The sequence below is a fragment of the Schistosoma haematobium genome, chromosome 6, assembly GCF_000699445.3.
Source record: "Schistosoma haematobium chromosome 6, whole genome shotgun sequence".
In the NCBI taxonomy this organism is placed as follows: Eukaryota; Metazoa; Platyhelminthes; class Trematoda; order Strigeidida; family Schistosomatidae; genus Schistosoma; species Schistosoma haematobium.
Genome location: NC_067201.1, coordinates 5,385,178 through 5,400,075, shown reverse-complemented (window position 1 = coordinate 5,400,075; position 14,898 = coordinate 5,385,178). Strand labels below are relative to the sequence as shown.

Sequence of the window (14,898 nt, the reverse complement as noted above, 5' to 3'; positions counted from 1 at the left end):
ACACATAATTCTGGTTTTTCAAAATGTATGGCTATTGCCTCGGCAATGCAAAGAAGATGCAGTCTAATTGTCAGGTATTTATAGTTTTTAGTAAGAACAAAATCATCATTACAGTCCACCATTCCGCATACAGGAGGTTATTAGCATTTTCCAATCGGGAAGCTACACGTAGGAATTCTAGAATATTCTGCCAAAAGGTGATTGGATGGAATATCTTCGGCTCCTTCTGAGCCTCCTACAGATTCCTCGAGTTCACCCGTGGTCCGTCGTCACACTTACTCGGTGATCGCAGCAGATGTGAGCAATATTAATATTATAAGACATCTGTGGTCAAATATTAGTAGCTTACGAATATCTCTTACTCTTAATGGCCACGTTTTGCAGTTGTAAATTAGAACTGAACGAACTGTCGCAAAGTATGCTGGTCCTTTTATTGATAGACTGATTTCTCGCCTTCGCCATAGGTGACATAGGCTGGCAAGAGTCAAACGAGCTTTTCGAATCCGTGCTGAGATTTCTTCAGATACCAACCCATTAGGGCTGATCAGACTTACAAGATAAGTGAAGTTGTCAACGCCTCCGACTACTTCACTTCCTATCTTTAGTTCAGGTGTTGACGCAGGCCAGTCCTAAAGCAACAACTTGCATTTAGAGGGGAAGAAGCGCATCCCAAACATTCTGACATTGTTGCTTAGTGCTGCCAAAAGACTCTATATTTTATCAACGTCTTCAAGAAACAGGACTATATCATCTGAGTATTCTAAGTCGATAAGTGGACTTCCTGGTAGATCAATGCCAGAAAGTTCAGTCTACGAAATAACATGAACTCATGCTATTCTGCTAGGATCCTTGTTCTTGCTCTTTTCAAAATATTTTTTCTATACAGTATTTAACTTTTGGTGGCTCGGCATCCGACTCCAATTCAGTCGTTTGCTGATTGCTATTGAAACATTAATTAGCACACATACGATCATATAACGAAGCAGGATTAGTAAGCGAATAAGTGACAGGATAAAAATGTTGCTTGAGAAGACTGACTGGATTAGTCTGTCCAGAGGCCAGAATAACTTATGTGGGTTTGACATAGTACCAGCCCCTACAAACTAATTATCCACACTTTTAAATTACCCTACAATTAAAATGATATAATGACTGTATGGTTTTATGTCGATTGATCCGACAGCACAATAAATTGTCCAGTAAAGCTGTTCCGACCACATAGTTGCATGTATCAAAACCTGAAGCACGAAATTTATTACATTATATGCCAATGACCTTAAATGTTGGCTTGTCATTTGATCGCTCTACATAACTCAATGACCTCAAAGTGTGAATTAATGTGTCCCTTTGAATTACGAATATTTTGTTCACTTTACTCAAGTTATAGTTCACTTTGACACTTGATCTTGTTCAATCTACAGTATATAGTCTCATTAGAAATAGATTCAAACTGTTGTGTGGAAAAAAAGTATTCCATCAATCTTTCTACGAAGTTCAATACTTGGTGGCAATCATATTTTTTACATTTTTGACGAAACTATAATTTATAAACGAACCAATCAGGTTTAAGATAAAAGGTCTTGGATTTTGGCATGAAATACACTCATCGGCATTATAGCTGATGTCACTTCTTGATGAAAACACTAAATCTGATTCCTAACCTTAACCATCAACTGTAAATCATAATTCTAATTCCCCATACAGATTTATAACCCTCATTTGGTCTTAAATATTAGGTGGACATTCTCAAGGTCAGTCCAGCGTCGCTCAAAGGTCGTCCATAAATTATATTCTTACCCATTCACCTTCTTATTAGACTGATAATCAATGAAATACATACATTAAAGGGTACTCAAAATTTCTGGAAAATATTTGAATAGAAGAAAATTTCAACAAATCTTTACGTTATTCCTACAGATAAATATTCTATCGTTGTTGATATTTAGGAGTGACTTTTTATCATTCTCTTTTTGTTTATGTGAACCATACATAGATTATTTAACAGTGACTACAGTTGTGTGTGTTTACTTAATCACTGGATTTTTGACTAGAATTAAAATCTAAAATTCACTTTGCATTCAATTCAGGATTCATTGAATAGAAATAACTGATTCCATTGTTGATTTCAAGTTAAATGGAAACTAAACTTTCTTCGTAAACTAATTTGTTTTGAAATTTTTCTTTCTATTCGAGTAAACATAGATAAGTTATTATTGAAAATATCGGTGAATTGTAAACGTTTTCCAGGTTTTAATTAAATTATAAACATGAAACAAAGTTGAATCTATTAAGCATAGGTAATAATACTTCTAAATGAGTCTGAATGACAGTAACAAATTAACGTTAAGTTACCAGTTAAACCATTTAGTTCAGAGAAATTTGCAATGTTTTCTCATACACCAGTTACCACTTTCTGATGACTCACACCACGAAACATCATTTTTTCAAGGGCCTGGAACAGAAACTGGGTTGATAATGGTCTCAACAACCTGGAAGCGTGACCACAGAGCTCAAAAGACAACCACTTGAGGCCGGTCACACATAGTCTTATTTCGAGTGTTTTTTGATTTTTTGTTTCCGCACCTTGAAGGCCTTACCGACTCAGTAGCTAAGTGGATAACGTAATGGCGTTTGGAGCGAACGGTACTGGGTCCGAGTCCCAGAGTGAACACCAACTCTGGGATGCAGGCACATCCAGCTAACGAGTCCCAAATAGGACGAGACGCACATCCTGGATTCCAATGCTAGTCACTATCCATCTTTGCTTACCGAAAGCGTTGAAAATCAGTAAGACAAATTAAGCCGTGGCATTTTTAGAGTTGAACTTTTAACTTCTCTTTCTGTTGTGGGGAGGCAGTATAGATGCGTGCGTCGGTAGCTTAAGAGGAACACTTTACTGCCGTCACCGCCCTATACAGTGAGCAGTACAACTTGATTATCGCACTGTAATTTTGTTGCTCTCAGTTTTATCACTCTACAACCAACCTGGCTAATGTGGTAGCAAATGCTCCAGTCAATATATCTCGACTACATCATCATGATATGCAAACCTTATCCATAAGTCAAGGTAAAACCTATGGGTCCACCACTTGATGTTGCAAGCACAGTATACTTTTCATCTACAAAAACAATTACAAAACACAATTAGATTAGATGGTGGTTGGAGGTAGTCAACAGGAAACCCTGAACCCGGGTATCGTGCTACTTGGCACTCGTCAGCAAGGTGTACCTGTAATCTTGAGGGAACTGGTGCTCCTTGGCGGATTCGATCTCGTGTCACCCAGCTTCACAGTCAGAGACGTTACCACTGAGCTATCCGAGTCACGACCGACCTCCTGTAGGACAGAGATGTAATCACAATTGATTGATCACTGGGTGGCGATCAATTTCATGCGTGTCTAGTCCTAGACACTAGACACAGTTCACTAAATATCACCAACTAATTTTCTTACTTTAATAAGTTATTCTTTTTTAATTCGGAAATTCTTTTTTTACAGGGTATAGTTACTGATCGCTTTCAAAAATACGATTATGGTCCTACAAAAAACTTACAAATTTACAATCAATCATATCCACCATTATATAATATTTCTCAGCTTAAAATACCTATTATCATTTATTACGGTGGTCATGATTGGCTTGCATCTTATAATGATGTTCATAAACTTATTAAACAAATTAATTATACAATTTCATCCATACATTATTTTCCAGAATATAATCATTTAGATTTTGTTTGGGGTTTAAATGCTGGCAAATTGTTATATCCATTAATATTAAAACAACTTTCTAAAGTTTAATTAAAATCATCATCATCAACAACAACAACAACAACAAAAAATAGATATGATTTTCTCTATGTAAAAGTGTGTGTGTGTGTGTGTGGACGCGCGCACGTCTACGGTACTGTTTGGACTGATTTCCATTCATTTAATTTTACATTGTTTATTTATTTATTTACTTTGTAATGTTTACTTATCACTGATATCATTATTTCATATTGATTATTATTTATTATGATCATCACTATGGTGATTTTCGCTTCTTCCTCCCCCCCCCTCTTCTTTTTTTTGAAATTTTTATCTCCAACAAATTATGTGTAAAAAAAAACGGAACAAAACAATTCTGTCATAGAAAAATTTGCAAAGAAAGTTATTTCCAAATTATCATTATCTTGATCAAACAATTCAAGTTTTAACGTCTTATGTATTTATTTATTTATTTATTTATTTTACTTTTTGATATTCGAAATCTGATTATTAAAAAAAAACAACTTTTAGGAATAAAGATTTGATAATGTTGTGTTAAGTTTTAGAATTATTGATTTCTTTGGAACTGTTGTGCTTGTGCTTGTGTTGTGGTGTGCTGTGCTATTTTCACTTATTTTTCATTTTGTATGTAAGTATGTACTCGTAAAATACTTTGTTTATCTTAATTATTTCTATACAAGTTTTTCACAATGTAAAAATATCATTTTTATAGTGAGAATTTATGTTGAAACGTTAGATTATTGCTTAGTTTTTATAGGGATATATAATGAATATTCTCAGTGTAGGGTTGTGGAGATTATTAACCTGGTAGCACTGAACGGCCGTTTTGTTTTATTGTGGGACTCCACAGCAGTGTGTATCCATGGTCCTACTAGCCGGATTCAAACCCAGGACCTGTCGATCTCGTGCGCGAACGCTTAAGCTCTAGACCATTGAGTCGGCATCCAACAGTGTTAATGTCTAACCTCAACCAATCCACGAAACTGCGCGACCATCTTCTATTGTACTGAGGTAGATATCTGTCACTACCCGATCACAGCTTTTCACTAGAACTCTGAGAATTCCCTCACGAAGCTAGTCAATAGTGAGCACATGGTAATTATTAGTAAAGGGTTGTGGATATTATTAAGTTTTTGATTGAGATCATGAACTGATTGATGTTAGACCACCATTGAAAACCTGGAAGCAGGTTAGACATCAAGCCGTTGGATGCCGACTCAGTGGTCAAGAGGTTAAGCGTTCGCGTGCGAGACTAAAGGCCCTGGGTTCGAGTCCCGTGAGTGAGATAGTGGGTTTACACTGCTGAGGAGTCTCACAATAGGACGAAACGCTCACTCAGTGTTTTCAGGTTTTCAATGGTGGTCTAACACCAATCAGTTCATGATCTTAATCAAAAATATAATGAATAACTTATAGGTTAAAATGATTGTATGATGAAATGAAAATCACATTTTATTATATATTAGAAGACACTGAATATGATGTAATTCTCACAGCGAAACAGTTATTGAAGACTATAAAGCTTGTTGCATTCTTAGTAGGACTGTCAACGTTAACTGGTAATTCCCATAATTCAGTAGTATTAGAAAACCTATCTCGAATACAATGATAATTGGCCTTAACACAATGAATACTAAAACAAAACTAAGTCAGAGGGTTACAGACACTTGTCTGATAGTTTAATCAAAGTCCATATATTTATAACCAAAACTATACTGAAATAAATACAGGGTAGAAAGAACCTATTTAAAATAATGAACAAGTCCATTTGATGTAATACAGATTCTTGTTTTGACTCAATAACCAATGAAGGCATCTGTTATGTAGACTTATGTTCAAATGAATCACCAAATAATTCAATTTCGAATGATTAAATCCTTTCAATTAAGTAAGATACCACTTTTGTGCATTTGACTGAAATAATCCAGATAAGGAAGTTTACTACCAATCGTCAGATGGAGCATTTATGTAGCTTGATTTTTACTCAAATATAAATGTAAAGATTTTGTAAATAAAATGGGTTTTGAATAAGCGCTTCTCTATTTTATAAGTATATGCCTGCTATTAACTTGTAATTTGATAATGTTAACGAAAAATGTTTTACGTTTGATAGTTATTTAGGGTAACCGGTTGTTCTAGAAATAATTCAGCAGAGTTTAACAGGTAATATCAAATGATTGTCGGATTTCAACGTATATATCAGAAACATTGACTACTAAATGTACTAATTGCTTTGTATTGTAGGCATTTTGAAGCATATTCAAAGAATATATATATGTTTATGTTTTTATCAATTCCTTTCCTAATATGAGGGTAGATGTTATTTAGGCCTTGTATGTCAGTCTTTTTGTTTCTCCTCAATACAGAGAAAATTCATTTTTACTCAGAGGTAGTAAATGATCTCTTGCTCAAATATTTAATTACTCTATTTACCATTATTTTGATTTTAATTAATTCTGCTCAATTAAGCGTCTGAACAACGATATATTTCATTAGTGGAGCTTACCTTAAATATCTAGCAGTCATTTAGAAATATCACTTGTGCACTACCATTTGATCTTTATCATTTACAGTGGATGGCATATTTCAAGATCCTACTAATGATTCTACAATTCAGAAATTCAAACAATTCATAATAAACCATTGATAAGATATCTCTTACACTGTTAATGATTCCCTAATATTTCCAGAATGAATTGTGATATTCGAATGATTTGGACACAAGTTCTCAATCCACTTTCAAATCAATAACCTGGTTTCCCCTTTGAATGAATTTCGTTGTTTCAGGTCTCACCTGTTAACCTTAGACGTCTCATGTTCATCGTATATTTTGTCAACAGCTGTTACATTTTTTAGCAAAAAAATAAATCAAAGTCAATATAGATAACTAGTACAGAAGTTGTAGCCAGAACAATTATGACCCATGCTGTGCATCAATATTTCTGAGCCAGTAAATGCTCAATTTGTCAGGTTAGTGTCACGGCTCACTGACAGAACTATCCAGTAGTGGCAGGTGTTTTCTGATATGATAACCATAGGTTCTTGTATGCGATAATAAGTCTTAATTTACTTAGTTGAACCTCAAAGGATTCTTTCAGGAGTATAAAATCAAACCTACACGTTCACGATCATACCATTCATGGTTTAACCCCCAAGCGTCGGTTATTGTGTTTACTCAAAGAATTTTCACATCCATTATACCTTACATTTATCAGAGTTAAGTAATTATTTTCCATTGATTTGTGAATAAGTCTGTAACTTATTTATAACATTGGTTCTATAGTGTCTATTACGAATAAATACTCACATGATTCATCTTATCTTTTGAAGAAGCCCTAGTAACTTAGCACGTGACAATTGAGTCATTTTACCTTCATAATAACTGTTGTTTTATAGTACATAGTAAATTGCGAATTTCAGCACACACAATATTTTTATTTTTATGCTCTTGTATGTCTACACTCATGCCTGGTATGTACTCGTGTGAGTTTGTCGTTCATTATATTATCCAATCCCTATCTTTCCCACACTACACATTATTTATTTTGTGCCATATAGCTGCTTGTAGTGAGTTGGCATGTTTGCCTTCTGAAGTCTGCTTCTCTACTTCGTTTATCTGATTACCTTTCTAGATCAGCGATCATATGAAATATACGTATCTCAAATCCATTCTCGTGTTTGATTTATTTTATTCCGTTATCTTATAATGCTGATTAAGTCAATAATTATATGCGAAGGTAGCCGACATTTATCTTTCTTAGGTATTAGCATACCAACAAATCGGGGTCAGAGAAATGGGACGCTAAAATTCCAAAGTTTATAAATACATTTATACGCATGTGCAGTTTGTTTAGAAGGTAACCCTCTTTTAGTCTCTTCAGATGAATTTACGACGAATAATTAATATAATTATTTCAGAACTAAATGCTTCATGCCATTTGTTTTGATCCTGTAATGGTCATACAATACAGTTCGAGCCAGCGAACCTCAAATTCTAGTACTTGTTATGGTAGGTTTCAATTCGGACTATTACTAGTTCGTAACATTTCAAGACTCCGAAATGTCATTTGGAAGATTTCTTTTTTGAGTAACTTGTAACTGGGAAGTAGAAAGGGGATTTATGGGATGGACGATGTGTTGTGTGGCGTCCTGCCGTAAAATTGTGGTCTACTTCGGTATTGTTACTACTATAATGATAGACGTAATCCTAAAATTTTAGATGTGTTATGATGTGGCTATCTAATCTATAAGATATTACATGAAAGTCAAATCAAATTCTACGCTAACTCGTCGCACGTGACAATCAGTAACATAACTCCTACCACTTCTGAAGAACATATTTTGGACTGGATAGAGGGTGATGTATTCAACACTAAAACATGAGGTTACATGGAGTAACCACACCCACATGACTGAGTCGTTCCATCTCGATTCATTGTCCCTGCGTTTACCATTAGTGACCTCGAAATGTTACATGTTGAATGTCAATCTTCTCAGTAATCATGTGTTCAGCTTCGAAAATCGTGTGTTTAGGAACCAATACCACTTCACTCCCTCTGTATCTCAAGTCTAGATTCAAACTGATCACATCGCAACCAGATACCGCTGATAAGCACTGAGTTTATACAGGGTCCTTGCAACTCCCTGTAGCACGTCGATCCACTCATGTTAACCGCGAGTATGATCATCAACGAAGATTGCTACGTAATGAACATAAGCTGGTAATTAATTGCACTTCATGGTCTGGCTCATGCAGTAGTGGTCGCACTATTTTCTTTTTACCTTATCTTACCATCATATTTTTGTAACAACTTCGTTTGTATTGTACGGTAATCAAAACAGCCATAATACCTTCATACGATGAAAGGGTAATGTACGTTAGGTAGAAACCGCAAGGTTTAACTATGAAGTTAACTGGTTGGTCACACCATTCTCGTCCAACTCGATTAGGTCTCCAATCATTCGATACAGATCATCTACGCTAGTGATCTACATTGTTGAGACGGACTAAAGAAACACAGCGTGTTATTAATTCACATGTTTGCTTTAACTTAACCGATCGATTTTTACTTATGTTAACCGATTTTTCTAATAATCTGTTGAATAATGCTCACATGTATTGCCGTATTGTAATATTGACTAGCATTCAGTTTAATAGCTTGATTGATGCCAATAACTGATTAACTATATTTGTGTTAAGCTATGATGGCTCATCAACCGGCCTTAATAGCATTTACATGCTTCAGTGAAATACACATAAATACACATAGGCTGGCAATTAATGCAAGCAAGAATTGGATAGTTATCACCTAATTCTTCATCTTGTTTCCACGCTTAACATTTTACTTTACTTCAAACCAATGGACTGTCTGCTTAATTTCCGATTTTTGAGTTCCAGTGCCAAACAACGAATTTAGTATTCCAGAAACTTACGATGGATCAAAGCTATAACGTTTCTGCGAACTTAAGCTCATTTTAGATTGTTAAAACGGTGAATGACCAAGTGTTTATCTGGGCTCTCAGATCTGCACTGAGTCAACCGAATGGAAAAGTCAACATGATCACTCACATCCAGGAGTTAGTTGCAATACTGCGTGCTTAATCAGATATCTTTTGAACCCATACTATTTGTCACAACTGGTTTTTTATACGTCAAATAAACCAGATTATCTAGATCTCGAAAATAATCCAGGAGAGTTTTACTTTTTGCTGAACGATCTACCATGATTGTGCTACTTCTAAGCATGCATATATTTTTACTTAAACCGGCTGAATATATTTCATATGAACCACTCCCAAGACCGTTCATGTGACAATATATTTCATGGCTTCAAATGACAACATACCATTATGGGAGAGTGTGTTGTTTTCAGAAGAACTATATTAGATTCAACATTGATTTGACACTTCTTAATTCTGATCATCGTTACTGCATAGTCGCGATGTTACTAGGCTAACTACAGCAACCTCTATGTTACAACCCGTCATATTTCTAACTGTAGTTCCAAAAGTCACGTCTTAACTTTTAGATATTTTTGGCATAGCTTCCTTTTTTAGTTACCATATTCCTCATCAACATGCAGGTTAGAGTGGCTTGTATGACTATATAGAAATGCCAGACATTCGGTGACGACAGAGACTCCATCGAAGCTATTAAAAGGAAGAATTCTTCGGTCGCATATCAGATGATTGGAGTATTTAGAAGTCACATATTATCGTGGAAATGATCTTCGACCATCCACGGGGATTGTGTTGAATAATGTCGGGGAATCTATGGTGCGAATTCTAGATATCGATGACACAACCGACATGTTGATCAAATACAATTCTAGGAATCAGGTGAGTCTGTCCCAATTTCGGTTGTTAATTCTAATGCTAATGAGTACGCTCTAGGTAATACAGAGTCCTTATCCAATACACTATCCGACAGACACAGGATGAACTTGAGAAGAAGACGTACAATTGATTACAGACACCTAGACTCCAATTTAAGCTGTGGCGGATGTGGTGTTTGAATGAACTAATGATTCCTTTGTGCTTGTTGAATGCTTGATTTCGAATTCCAAATACAGTACATTCGTTCGTGCTCATCGAGTACTTCCTGATCCAATTGCGTTATTTCTGGTATTCTTAATTTGTAATATAATTCAAATACTCCTAATCACCATAGAAGTTCAGAACTGAACATTTGACAAGATCAACAAAACTATTTGTTGTTTGGTCAACACAAATTACACTAGACCATTGACTTGTTCATCTAAACATAAACATTGGTTTCGAAAAGTGAGAGAATGGGTGTGACTAGCCCATTACTCTTTCGCTTTTTCATCAATGACGTGCGTCTTTCGTGCCTTAAGGTAACCCTCGTGCTATTGATAGAAGAAACCAGACAAGTAGTTAATAAGTCTTTATTTCGATCTTCGCGCAGTCACAGTGGAGCGTGGGATTATTTGTTCAGACAAACAAAGCCTCTTAACATTCAATATAAGATAATAGGAAATATAACGCTTATGCAAAATAAGGGAGTGAATGAATACTTGACCTATACTGTTTCGGCATATGCTTGGTCAACTCTTTACCAACCAACCTATGCTGTTACATGTCCATTCTTTCAATACGCCAAACCTTTTCTTTTTACCGATGATCTTTGCAATCAATTATGACTTTCTTCGCATCAATCTAAACTATTACTGCACAAACACTTATTCTACCTTCACATCTTACTGTAATAATGATTTATCTTCTTATTTATTTTTTTAACCTCTCCTTTTTTATATTCATTTGGCGATACATACAAAGTCATTTATTCTTATCCTGTGTTCACATACACTCCTACTGAAATATTCACGTATTTTCCGTTTCCTTCATTTTTATTCCCTTATTTTCTTTTCCTTTCTTAACGTCGACTCAATATTGTTCTCAACTGCACAGAATCTGTTACTTTTAATATGACAAATATTGTACTAACATCATTGAGACGTGTATTATTGCATATCCGGAGAAACGCGAAATGGTTTCTTCGCAACATTTATGTACCCATAGCCTGTTTGGGAGTAATAATAATAATAATAATAATAATAATAATAATAATAATAATACAACCTCATGTTTTCATATTGAATATATTACTCTCTACCCAGCCCAAAATATGTTCTTCAGAAGTGTTAGGAGTTATGCTGCTGATTGTCACGTGCGACGAGTTAGCGTAGAATATGATGTGACTTTCACGTAATATCTTATAGATGAGGTACCCACATTATGACTATTACAGGAGAACTGAAGACATTTGGCGGATTAAAACCTTTTTATTGTATATTATTAATTTACTGTGTTTTTGGGTGTATTTGTTTTACTTAACTTTTGAACTTGTTTGTTTATATCATTATTTCGGACATTTTGGTTTCCCTTTGTCGTTGGTTTGGTATTTGGTAGTTTTGCTCCGGGATCCTACAAAATTGAAGAATGACATTTTGTCGACTATTTGTGGATCGCAAATAAATTTGGTATCTAAATTGGAGTTTGGTTCTGTTGTTAATTTGGGTTCGTAATTTGCAAGTAGATCGATAGTCCGTACTTCAATAACTGGAACGAGCAAAACTTGGACGTAACATAAAGTTCTTCAATTTGGTCCTGTGTTCATACTTTGGATTAGTCTGGACAGTAATTTGGGTCCAAATTCTGGTTCTACAGAACGAAGGCGTACTATGAAAACTCGAAGCAAAAGACAGAGGGAAAATGACGAATTGGACGGTAAAATTTCCAGAGCTGTTTGTGGTATGTATGACGCTAATGATGATAAATGTGATGTTAGTATTATTAGTATGTCCTCTTGTCAGCTTAGTACTTCTAGATTAAAGTTAGGTAAAGCTTTACCGAGGAAAAGGAATTTAGAAAAGAGACTTGAATTAGAACGGCATCTTAAGATGTTAGATCTCCAAGAAGAGGTGTTGATATCGCTGAATTAGAATGTAAAGCCATCGAGGACGATGAACGATTACCTGTAGATAAATGTGAGATAAATGCTAAAGTGGGAAATTATTTGGATTGTGATACTTGGTGTAATAGTAACTCAAGGGAGGTATGTAACATCTCAAAAATCGATTGGGTTAAGGAACTGAAGGACACGTTGCATACAATGGTTAGTAACATGGTTTTACCTAAGATCGATATGATGTACTTTGATGGGCAACCGGGTCAGTATTACTGTAGTGACTCACATTTATCACGAGAACACGACTGATTTAATGAAAACAATTATTATTATAACCAACTGTACCAGTGTTTGTTTTAATGTGCTTTTGTTTGACTGTGCTAATGACAGCTATATTGTGCTTCCGTTCTTATTCACACACTTTGATTGTGACTTCGCGCGAATTCGGTTACGTTCTGTAACCAAGCTTGTGTCCTGGCACGATCTCGGTATCCTTTCGATACCACGAGATCGCCAGCAAATATATCTCGACTTGGTCCATTAACTGCCTTCTGATATTTGGCTTCTCGGGGATTTTATGGATTTATTTGGTGACGTTCAACCTTCGCCTTCTGATTTACTTGGCACGTGTTTCTTGGTAGCGGTGTTCATAGTTAATCTCGACTCGACACCACGCTACATTATCGTCTCACTAGTCAGTTTAATAGCCTTATAGAGAGTAAACCGTCAGATAAGGGCCAATTGCTCTCGTATTTGTTATATTATTGCAAAGGGCAGGCCAGAACGGTAATTGAAGCTTTCATTTCTTTGCCCAGTGATTTGGGCTATGATAGAGCTAAACGAATTTTATATGATTTATCTGGTAAAGAGCACCTTGTTGCACGAGAACTAATTACTGAGTTATTAAAACATAAGTCTGTTGGAGGATCAGGTGACGTATTAAATGACTGCGATTAAGTTACGCAATGTATGTATAACGTTGAAGGAAATGGGATACATGTCTGACGTTAATTCTACGGCTAATTTGGAGGTAATAGTTTCATGTCTACCACTAGAATTGCAGAATAAGTGGGTGGAAGTCGCCGATAAGACCATGATGCACAGGAAGGAGCCGAGCTTTGAAGGATTTGTGGTCTTTGTAGAAGAGGGGGTCAGGATTGCCCGAACCCGTTATGGTAGATTAGTCCAGTGTAACTCAAAGTTCGGTAAAAGGAATTCTGAAGGCCATGCTGATAGTAGATCACGCTTTCATGCAATTAGACGAGACCCAAACGACTCAGTCAAGGTTTCACGTTGCGAGTCCTGTCCGACGCAATATTAATGGGCACGCCCATGGATGTCTTCACGATCGTTACTTTCACAGTAGAGAATGAGTTATTCGTATTGTCCTCCAACTTAATGAGTTTCGCATTCCCACGAAGTCGTTTTGTTAAAATTCTAACGACAGACACGCAGTACCATATGAACATTCTATTGAAACTTACCAGTCCGTCGAACGTACGTGATTGCATGACCGTGATCTGATGGTGGGGAGATAACTTCAATCCACCTATGTCTGTAGGGCAGAACATTTTGTTTAATTATGGCTCCTTATGGTTTAGTGGGATGTCACGAACTTAAGATATTAATGCTGATTTATCATGCAAAATACCTCTTTAAATCGTGTTACGAAAGTTGAATTGTTTTCTCTTCCTACCCAGTAATCCTATTACAAGCAAACTAGACAATTCGATAATATACTAAGCCTACTCAGGACCCTATGATACCTAAAAAAATAAAATAAAAATAATACAAAAAAAGATGGAAAGGGCTCTAATAGCTTCGATAAAAAAGGAAGATAGTCAATTGTATATCACAATACTGTTTTTCGCACTATATTTCATAACCACACATAATTCCAGACTCTCAGCTCCTTTCTGAATCTCCTCCTTTTGTCAGTTGTATGTCCACTCATACCTTGTCTACATCTATTTCCTTTAACCTATTAAAATGCTCTTGCTCAATAAATACCTTAATAAAAGAAAATTAGACTGAGTAATCATACCTTAAAAATTCCTTCATGAATATTGGCTACTCTGCCTCTCATCCTTTCTTTTACTTGCTCCCTCTTTCAGCCCCATTGAGATATGGAACGAGTGACTTCATCCTGCACCATTCTTGAAGCCTTAAATATTCCAAATGGACATAAGGTTGCGGTTTCTAGAAGCTTCCACCTTCAATGGACCTATCCTTGGCCATCAGTTGCACATTCGCAACTCAACTTTCATGAAGCGCGCCAACTGTGATACTGACTAAAACCATCTACATTCATATCTTTTAAATTATCAACCCAGATGAGTAATTTACTACAGTGGATATTGTATCATTTGTAACAATTTGATATTGCCAGTAAACTGGCATGCCTCATGTAACAAACTGTTATTTGAGAATAAATTATTATTATTATTATCTGTTCTGGATAATCCTGAATGGTGGCCACTTTGCATTTTAGAAGGTGAATACTTTGAGCGTCAATAATATGTCTGAGAAAATCTATGGAGTCGGTTCCGATTCGACATTTCTGAATGTTTAAAGTAATGAAGTGTTTTTGTAATCGTACTAAACCAAGATACAAATGATGGAGATGAGACTATTTGACCTGACTTGCGATCCAGCGGCAATATATACATGCATGTACGGGGCTGACACCTCGAAGGA

The 14,898-nt window shown here is 35.7% G+C and overlaps 1 protein-coding gene across 1 annotated transcript in view; it reads left to right on the top strand.

The window, feature by feature from the left end:
• MS3_00008380 (uncharacterized protein) overlaps positions 1 to 14,649 on the top strand; it is a gene marked incomplete at its 5' end in the record, with an annotated part of 33,077 nt that extends 18,428 nt beyond the window's left edge. The window contains 5 exons of the mRNA XM_051216733.1: positions 3,498 to 7,627; positions 7,689 to 7,779; positions 7,823 to 10,109; positions 11,703 to 12,044; positions 14,316 to 14,649. Coding sequence (XP_051065335.1) covers positions 3,498 to 3,800 — 303 coding nt within the window. The 3' untranslated portion in view covers positions 3,801 to 7,627; positions 7,689 to 7,779; positions 7,823 to 10,109; positions 11,703 to 12,044; positions 14,316 to 14,649. The remainder of the gene's footprint in view (positions 1 to 3,497; positions 7,628 to 7,688; positions 7,780 to 7,822; positions 10,110 to 11,702; positions 12,045 to 14,315) is intronic.
• Positions 14,650 to 14,898: the final 249 nt, after the last annotated feature.